The sequence below is a fragment of the Mauremys mutica genome, chromosome 4 (genome assembly GCF_020497125.1).
Source record: "Mauremys mutica isolate MM-2020 ecotype Southern chromosome 4, ASM2049712v1, whole genome shotgun sequence".
Lineage (NCBI taxonomy): Eukaryota > Metazoa > Chordata > Testudines > Geoemydidae > Mauremys > Mauremys mutica.
Window position 1 is genome coordinate 147,403,618 of NC_059075.1, and position 9,299 is coordinate 147,412,916.

General features: G+C 58.1%; 1 protein-coding gene across 2 annotated transcripts; it reads right to left on the reverse strand.

The window, feature by feature from the left end:
• Nucleotides 1-5,035: 5,035 nt before the first annotated feature.
• NDUFS8 (NADH:ubiquinone oxidoreductase core subunit S8) lies at nucleotides 5,036-8,813 on the reverse strand. Of its 2 annotated transcripts, none has more exons than XM_045015300.1 (7): nucleotides 8,727-8,813; nucleotides 7,980-8,038; nucleotides 7,789-7,851; nucleotides 6,560-6,649; nucleotides 6,135-6,307; nucleotides 5,493-5,621; nucleotides 5,036-5,245 (listed from the first exon to the last, which is right to left on the reverse strand). In XM_045015300.1, the coding sequence occupies exons 2-7, from the start codon at nucleotides 8,017-8,019 to the stop codon at nucleotides 5,114-5,116; spliced, it is 627 nt and encodes a 208-aa protein (XP_044871235.1). In that variant the 5' UTR covers nucleotides 8,020-8,038; nucleotides 8,727-8,813; the 3' UTR covers nucleotides 5,036-5,113. The 2 variants fall into 2 exon arrangements, with proteins under 2 accessions (XP_044871235.1, XP_044871234.1); XM_045015299.1 differs by lacking the exon at nucleotides 8,727-8,813 and adding an exon at nucleotides 8,480-8,567 and having other exon boundaries at nucleotides 7,980-8,037.
• Nucleotides 8,814-9,299: the final 486 nt, after the last annotated feature.

A 9,299-nucleotide genomic window follows, 5' to 3' on the forward strand; every position in this document is an offset into this window, starting at 1 on the left:
CCCCCCACACACACTGAGCATCAACCTTCCTGTGCCCAGATGCCCCCATTGAACCCCCACCCAGACCCTGCCAGCCAATCCCCATCCGCCTGCATCTGGACTCCCTCGCACCCAGATCACCCGCTGAGCCCCCATGCTGAGCCCCACGCCCTCTGCACCTGGGCCACCCCGCTGAGCCCCACCCCGCTGAGCCCCAACCAGCTGTACCTGGACCACCCTGCTGAACCCTGGCTCCCCACACTCAGACCCCCACTCCCTCAGGACCTGCACCCACCCAGTGATCCCCCTGCAGCAAGACCCCCATTCCGAGCCCCATCCCCCACACACGTGGAACCCCTGCTGAGCCCCAACCACTTTCACCTGGACACACACACACCCCATCCAATCCGCCTGCACCCAGATCCCCCACTGAGCTGCCCGCGCCCAGATTGTCCCACACAGAACCTTCTCCCCCCATACCTGGATCCTGCTGGGCTGAGCCTGCCTGTCCCACACCTGGATCCCTCCACGTCGAACCCTCCCACACCTCTGAACCTGCATCACTCCCATGTCCCATCAGAACCACCGTGCAACTCCCCCTCCCCAGCAGCTGAATCATCCCACTCAGAAATCCCTGGCCCCGCAGCTGAATCCCCACCCCCAACACTGATCCCTTTGCACCTGGATACCAGCCTTCCAGGCCAAAACATACACCCTGCACCCCATGTTGTGGAGCGGGATGGGGGGGGCTCTATAGGGGGCACTCTCCCCTCTCAATCACTGCTGACCCCAGTGTGGCAACATACACGGCCACTAGCCCCTGTGCAACTGGACACCCACCCACACACCAAGGCCCCTGAGCCATCGCACCAGTTACATGCAGGGCAGCGCCCGTGCAGACAGAGATCCCAGATGTAATAGCAGGGGACCAGGCCCTGTGCAGTGTTGCTGCCCACGGCTCAGCTTGGATTCACACTCCCAGCTCTCTCTCACCCCCTCTAAGCAGGATCCAGGCCCCGTGCACTAGTGCCAGGACTCACACTCCCAGCAGGGTCCGTGCCCTGAGGTTTGTGTGACCACCCCCACCACCCCAGCATGATGAGATTCCTGCCCCAAGGTGTTGGCATCTCCTCTGCCTCTGACTCCAGCTGGATCCACGTGATGGTGTTTCCATAGCACATATGGAAATAGCTGCTTCAAATGACCGCTGACTGCTAGTTTCCCCAGGGCACTTAGTCAGTATTGCCAGCGGCAGATGCCAGATCCCATGATCCTAGCCAAGGGGCCTGCATCGCTGCTTCCATGCCCTGCCTGACTTGGGCCCTCTCTTCCCTGCCTCATCTGCTTGCTCCAGTGGGTATTTCTGGGGCTTTTTCTATCTGCAGGGTGGCCTCAGCTGGCCTTCCCCTTGAGAAAGGTGCCACTACCAATCTCCAGTATCCCCAGCCTGTCTGTGAGGCCCTGGCATGCACCCCCCTGCCCCATTTCTCCTGGCAGGCCAGAGAAAACACCCCACCCTGAGCCACTGTGCCAGTCACATGCAGGGCAGTGCTCATGCAGATGGAGATCCCAGCACCCAGCCCTGTTGAGGTGGCTTCCCAGACATCTCTACCCACTGCTCAGCTTGGCCAGAAGCCCCTTCTCTCTTGGTACAACTAGCACTGCCACAACCCTAGGCCCCACCCTGTGTTGTAAGCACAGGACCTGCCACGCCCGGCTACTGCAGCCCCACCCCCTAATTCTGTGTCGGGGGCCCTGTGTTGGGGGGCAGCTGGGGTCCCTCGGGGGAGAGGGCCTTGGCCGGGCAGCACCCAGAGAGGGGAAACGCTGAGCTTTACAGCCCTGCTTCCGGACAGAAAACAAGCTGGATCTGGGCTCCCGCCCAAGGGGCCATCAGAGAGCACGGAAGGGCCTCCCAGCAAAGGAGGGGAGGAGCTCGGTGGGGATGTTGGGCTCATGGGATCTGGACTCTGCTGGGGAACTGGGGGGGAGAGAAGGTGGGGGAGCCGGCTTTTCAGACTGTTCTCAAGGGCAGATAGAGCCTCACATGGCACCGAGCTCCCCTCCCCCTTTCCACAGCACAAACCGCAGCTGCCGAACCCCCCGCCCCTACACACACACACATCTGCTCCACCACATTCCTGGGCAGGGATCGAAGCTGGGACTCCAGGCGCTAACCACAGTAGCCTTTACTGCCTGGGCTTGGAGACCCCTGGAGCAGGCTCAACAGCCTCTCCCGTGGGGCCCAACCCATGGTCGGGGGACAGAGCTCCCCACAGGGCCTGATACACTCCCAGGAGGATGGCAGGGCCCCCCTGCAGCGAGGGAAAGCGCCAGTGAAGCCGTGCTTGGAAAAGGTTGCTGTATTAATGCACGCTCCCTGCTGGCGGTTGGAGTAGCTGCCCGGAGTATAGGGAACGCTGCCCCACAGGGATGGGGGCCAGCAGGAGGTTCAGAGCCAACTCAAGGAGGCTACAGCATCTGCGCTGCTCCAGAACCCCCTTCCCCTCCTGCCAACGTAGGCCTGCCGGGACGCTGCATTTGAGACAAGCGTCCCAGAACCTCTGCATGATGAGGGTACTAGGCCAGCTACAGGGTTGGGTTGTGGCTCAGGTGATGACACTCTGTACCTCAGGGGAACACCCGACACCCCCATGTTCATCTTTATAAAACGATTGTGTGGCATCCAGTGCAAAGTGTGTCATGTTGGGTGTCTTCGGAAGGCTCATAATGCACTGGGCATGGTCATTATAGTGATGTTACAGTAATTGTTACAGTAATGTTATAGGTTATAATTTCATGTATAGGGCATGGATGGGACAAACCCAGCCCAACTTCACAGGAACAATGGACACTGGCCTAAAGAATCTGTTAGACCCTTGAGTCACCCCCCTTCCTTTGGGCAGTTTGGGACGGCGATGAGGTAACGCTCACCTGACTCTGAACGGGGTGGGAGGGGGGACAAAGCCAAGAGGAAAGAAAGGACATGATAAAAGGGAGAGACATTTTGCCAGGCTCTTCCTCTCTCTTCCACCTACATCTACAGACACCACCGCCGCCAACGCTGATCAAAGGGGAGAGCCTGACTGAAAAGCCAGCCTGAGGTGAGAAGTTTTTAAGGACATTGAAAGTGTTAAGAGCAGCTTAGAATGCGTTTTGCTTTTATTAAATTTGCCCAAGTCTGACTTGGTGCTGCTTTGACCTGGCTGACCTCACCTGTGATGCTGGCAGACCAGGTGCCACCTCATGCCAAGGCCCCTAGGCCACAGCCAACCCCTGACAAATACAGAGCCACGCTGGCTCACCGGTGTATTGTACTGTTAAAATAGGTATTAGAGTTACAAAAGCGTTTAGACAGTATAAAGTACTTGTAGCTTGCTGCATCCCGTAATCTCACCTCTACCTGTATCCCATGTTGTAATATTTAAGTGTTGGCTCTGTAACTGGAAATCACTGGCCAGGCGAGCAACACTACCCCCTGCAAGGTTCGAGTTTGCCACAGGTGTTATCTCCGGCCCAACAAAAGAAGGCCCAGAGCCGGGACAGGAATCATTGTGGAACATCAGAAGACACAAGGCTTTGTGAATTGCTTCCCCCCACCCTCCATGAAAAAGAGACTGCAACTCAATTCCTCCCGCCGGCTGAATTTGCAACTGGAAGCAGGGCGGGGGGAAGGAATAAATAGGCCCTCGACAAGGAGAAATTGTGTTTCATGCTGCTCGGATTCTGAAGGGCAAAGACTACCAAGCATAAGTGAAAGATCCCCCGTGCTTGGCCTAGGTTAGCCCTAAAGGACAGAGGGAGCTTGCTTATTAGAGAAGCTTCTATTACCTTTTGAAACTTAAGGCTGTAACTCCTCTGGGTGTATGTTTACCTCCTTTCACTATTTCCTTTGCCTAGTTAACAAATCTTTAGGTATTTTCAGTAGGGCTGGCAACAAGCGTTGTCTTTGGTGCGAGTTGTCCTGGGGTAAGTGACTGATCCTGTCAGACTGGAAGAAACCTGAATATTGCTGTGATCTTTGGTGTAAGGGACCATCTATCACCCAGGCGGCAAGATAGAGCAGCAGAGCAAAGGGGAATGTCTGAGACTCCCTGGCTAGGCTGTTATAATGCCTGAGACATTCACACTTGATAGGTGAAATCTAAATCCAGAACTCCCAGCCAGTTTGGGGTTTGTACTCCCTGCCCTGAGGTTGGCACACATGCTGCTCAGCCACTGCAGGACACCTTGACACCCCGGGCTCCTGGGGGCCACTCACGAGCCAAGACAGACACTGCCAAAGGGGACTTGACCTCACCTCTGCTGGGCTGCCCCAGGGGAGTATATTCCTGGCCACCACTCACCCAAGTGCAGTGGGTCTGTGGGGAGCTGCCCCCCTCTGCTCCCGGGTCCAGCTCAGCGAGCCGGGGCCCTGCTCTAGCTCCATGGTGCTCAGGGCAGAAGGCAGAACAAGCAGCGCCCTGCCAGGGCAAGAGACAGTAGCAGCACAAGACGGAACCAGGGCCAAAAGGGGGCAGGGACAGAGCACGGCCTGGCTCAGTGTTTGGCAGAGTTCCCCCATCCTGCCTAAGCCTATTTCTCACACACCAGGGCAGGGAGGAGCAGTACTGGGACAGCAGGACTGGGCACCAACCCTGGCTCTGTCATTGGCTCCTCTCCCTGGAGCCAGGGGTGGGTGGGTGGGTGGGTGTCCTCCGCCACCAAACAGTGAATGTCCAGCTGCTCTTCCCCCCTCAGCAGTGTTACCTACAGTTCTCCCCAGCACTGGGAATGAGCCAAAGCCAGTTACAGACCCAATGTGATGTGTAGCATTGGGACAGCAGGAGGGAGGCGTCATGTGTCTCCCCCATCCCAGTTCCTTAAGCAGAGTTCCCTCTCCTGCTCAGGGCCTCAGTTTCCTCACCCCCTATGCAAATGTACAGGAGTGAGAGCCCCGAGCTAGGGCTTACTAGACAGGTCATATGCCCCCTACCCACCCACTCCCTCCCTCCCCCCCTGCACCCCACACCCTGAAGCCCCAGTCTCCCCCAAGGCAGGCGCAGAGGAGCTGTGGACATGGGTGTAGGCCCTTTATTGCGGGGGGAGGGGGGGTGTCTAGGAAGCAGGCTGGGCAGCGTGGGGGGCCCAGCCATCACCGGTACAGGTAGTCGGCCTCGATGTTGGCCGCGATCTCAGCCTCCCACTTGTCCCCGTTGTTGAGCAGTTTCTCCTTGTTGTACAGCAGCTCCTCGTGCGTCTCGGTGGAGAACTCGAAGTTGGGGCCCTGCAGAGACCAGTAGAGTAGACAGTTGCCACCAGGGCCAACCTACCAGCAGGGCCTCACCCCCAAGACAGAGACTCGTGGACAGACAGACTCCACTGCGCCCTTGCCCAGTGCAGAGACCCACCAGGACCTCCCCCCTGCCATACAGAGACCCTCAGAGGCCAAGGTGTATGAGGGCAGGTCTGGAGAGAGATTGCATGCTTGGCTCCCCCAGACACCAGCCCCACGTGCAGCCAGTTGCATTCACCTCCACGATGGCATCCACAGGGCAGGCCTCCTGGCAGAACCCGCAGTAAATGCACTTAGTCATGTCAATGTCATAGCGGGTGGTTCGGCGGCTGCCATCAGCACGTGGCTCGGCCTCAATAGTGATCGCCTGGCAGGGGAGGGGAGAACATGGTCATTCCCTGCCCCAAATACACTGGGGAAAAGCAGGGGTGCTGCCTACTTGGCCGAGGGTGACACTATGTAAAACAGGGAGCTGGAGACTCTCTCCCCTGGAATGAGGGGGGCGGGGAGCACACACTGAGCTTTTGCCAGTGAGACTGGAGGAAGGGCTTGAGTCAGGACCCAGCCGTGTCAGCACCTGTGCCCACCAGCACCTCTCCCTCCTAGGGCCAATGCAGCTCTCGCAGCCCCAAACACAGGGCATCCAGCTGGGAGGGAGCCTTTTGAGGCATGGATGTCCAAGCTGGGCAACAGGCACCCAGAGGGGACCAAACCAAGGCCCCCTGGGGACAAGATCCTATGGAGCAGAGACCGGGGGACCTCACCAGCAAGGGTTGCTTACCTGGGAAGCACCATGCCAGAGATAAGCACCAGAGAGGGGCTCTGGGGCTGGGCGGTGCGTCCCCACATGGGCAACCCCTGGGGCAAGGGGGAGGCTCACCTGGGCAGGGCAGACGGCCTCGCAGAGCTTGCAGGCGATGCACCGCTCCTCTCCAGAGGGATAGCGGCGCAGGGCGTGCTCCCCCCGGAAACGCGGGCTCAGGGGGCCCTTCTCAAAGGGGTAGTTGATGGTGGCAGGTTCCCGGAAGAGGTAACTCAGGGTCACACCCAGGCCTAGAGGAGGAGCCAGGGGAGGTTAGAATCCAGCAAAGACACTAAGCATCACTCAGACCCTTCACCATCTCCATGTGGGGACCCCCTTCACTGCCGTCTCACTGGCACAGGGAAGCATCCATGTCTATCAGACCCTCACAGCCCACCTTCCCCCCATTCTCAATCCCGACAACCCCCACACCAGGTCCCACCACAACCATCCCATTCCAGGTCCTGCCATCACAGCCCATCCCGACAGAACTCGGGGCTCACCTCGAATGAGCTCCGTCCACAAGAGGGTTTGAGCAGCCTTGTCGGTGATGGATTTCATGTCCCATTTCTCCTCCTGTACATTCACATACTCTGTAGGGGAGACATAAACCATCACCGCCCTACACAGACCAACATGAAGGAGCTGGGACAGGCACCCATCCTCTGGATACGGTGCCCCGACAGCACCTGAAAGGGACACTATGGGAACTTGGGGGATGGAAGAGACCTAACTTGGACTGTGTAGCTGTCATAGGTTTCTCCCCCACTTGGAGCTTTTGGGTTCACAAGATGGGGACCTGCATGGACTCCCCTAAACTAAAATCCTAGTTTAGATCTGATACGCTACCACCAGTCAGTTTTCTAAGTGTCTGACACACCACTGCCTGTTTCCCCAAACTTTCCCTGGGGAACACAGATTCAATCTCCCTGAATTTCTACACACAGGGAAGCAGCCCACTGCCCCCCTCCCTCTCTCCTAGCCACTCTGGAGAGATACACACCGATTCAACTCTGTGAATCAACCTCAGGAGGAACTCACTCTTCCCCCCTCCCCTTCCCTTGAATCTCCACAAGAGAAGGAATTAACCAAGTCCAAAGAAAAGAAAATAATTTATTAAAAAGAACAAAAAAAGAAAGTACACTCTCTCTGTCATACCAGGATGGAACAATACACAGAGTCTAAATTATAAACCTGGAGAGGATTCCCCCTCCCCCTTTCTTTCTCAGTAAAAGCAAAGTACAGCAATAGAAATAAAGAGATTACTTCAGCAAAACACACAACTGCCAATGCAAAAATAAAAGTAAAAAAAAATACTAGTTTGCCTTTCTAATACTCACTAGACTGAATAGAAGAACAATACTGCAGAAACCTGGGAGGACTTGATTAAGATGTCTGGACTCCCTTAACTCCCAAGAGAGACTCAACTTAAAACAAAAGAACAGAAAAAAAACTTCCCTCCACAGAGATTTGAAAATATCTTGTCCCTGATTGGTCCTCTGGTCAGGTGGTCATCAGGTACTGCTTGTTAACCCAGTACAGGTAAAAAAAGACCTTCACCCTTAACTAACTGTTTATGACAGTAGCCCTTGGAGAAAGGGACTCTGGGTGCAGCCCCCTGGGAGGGCAGGAGAACCAGACTAGACTCCATGCCTTCCAGAATGGGCTCTGGATGCTGTGCCCCCAAGGAGAGCTCTGGGACAGCCTTGGGGAGGCCGGAGGCAGTACTTACTGTAGGACTTTCTCGAGGCTGTAACACTGAGCAGCCGAGTGAGACTCAGGCAGAGTGGTGTCCCTGGGGAATCAAGGAGAAAGGTTAGAGAATGCTTCTAGCCCCATGGGGCAGCAGAGGGAAAGAAGGCTCAGCCCTCAGCCCTACAGTGTGGGGGAGCTGGTGGGTCTCCATGCCACTGCAGTCCTTACCCGTGCAGGAAGCTCGGCATATCATCCGCAGCGCCGCCATGCTGAGCCCAGGGCAATCCTGCAGCACAAAGGAGGAGAAGGCAGTGTCAGCTCACATACTCAGCCTGGCACCTACCCAATACAGGCCAGCCCCACTCACCAGCCCCTGAACCCAGCACATCACACCCTGCAGACAGGGCTAGGGGATGGCAGTACAGGGCACTTTCCCATGGGGGTCCTGCAGCTCCCCTCTCCAGGGATGGGACCCAGGCATCCGGGGGCCATAGTGCAGGGCACTTTCCCACAGGGGTCCTGCAGCTCCCCTCTCCAGGGATAGGACCCAGGCGTCCGAGGGCCATAGTACAGGGCCCTTTCCCACAGAAGTCCTGCAGCTCCCCTCTCCAGGGATGGGACCCAGGCGTCCGAGGGCCATAGTGCAGGGCACTTTCCCACACGGGTCCTGCAGTTCCCTGCTGCGGGACAGGGACCCAGGCATCCGGGACAGGGAGGGGTCGAGTGACCTAGGACCATCCTGGCGGTCTCTGGGTCTGGAGGCAGCAGCGAGCCAAGGGGACCCAGGCGTCCTGCCCCGCCCAGCAGGAGCAGAGGGCGAGCCCCGCTCAGCTGCCGTGCGCATGCGCAGCCGCCTGCTCCTGAAGGTCCCGGTGACCCGAGCGAGGCCGGGAGGCCCGACCCGGGGGGAGGCTGCCGGGCATGGGCCGGGGGCGGGGCCGCGCGCCCTGCGCGGGGCCGAGGAGCCGAACTCACCCCGCGGGGACAGCACCGGGGTCCCCTACTCCGCTCCGCGCCGAGTCCGCAGCAACCTAGCCAGGCCTGCGCCGGCGAGCGCTAGGGCCAATCAGCGTCCAGCTCGTGTCTCATTGGCTACGGGGCCGGGAGGGAGGCGGGGCGGGAGTTCTGATTCCGCAGCGTGAACGTGACGCAGGCTAAATGAGGTTAAATGATTGGCGGAGGGATGGGATTTAGGGCGGGATCACTAGTGGCGGCCTCGGTTGATTGGTGATTGTGAAAGGTGTGGGGCGGTGTCACCTCCGGACGGCCCGTCAAATTGGTGGAGGGGAAGGGGCGGGGCCATGTCCAGAACGGCCAAACGGATTGGCGGAGTGGTATGGGGGCGGATTGACACACATAACGGACACGCGGATTGGCGGAGTGGTATGGGGGCGGATTGACACACATAACGGACACGCGGATTGGCGGAGAGCCGTGGGGCGGGGCCTTTCGGTGCACGTGTGGACGGAACGTGGGGTTTGAGGCGGCCCGGACTTGGTGGGGTGGGTGACGTTAATCCGGAGTAGTAGGACCCTGTGTGCATGCGCC

Excerpts from the sequence above, each read along its gene's own strand:
- NDUFS8 (XM_045015300.1), bottom strand. The coding sequence starts at position 8,019 with ATGGCGGCGCTGCGGATGATATGCCGAGCTTCCTGCACGG. Across the intron at positions 6,308-6,559 it reads GTGGACGGAGCTCATTCGAG|GCCTGGGTGTGACCCTGAGT; the intron begins GTGAGCCCCGAG and ends CTCCTCCTCTAG. Across the intron at positions 5,622-6,134 it reads AGGCCGTCTGCCCTGCCCAG|GCGATCACTATTGAGGCCGA; the intron begins GTGAGCCTCCCC and ends CTCCCCTGCCAG.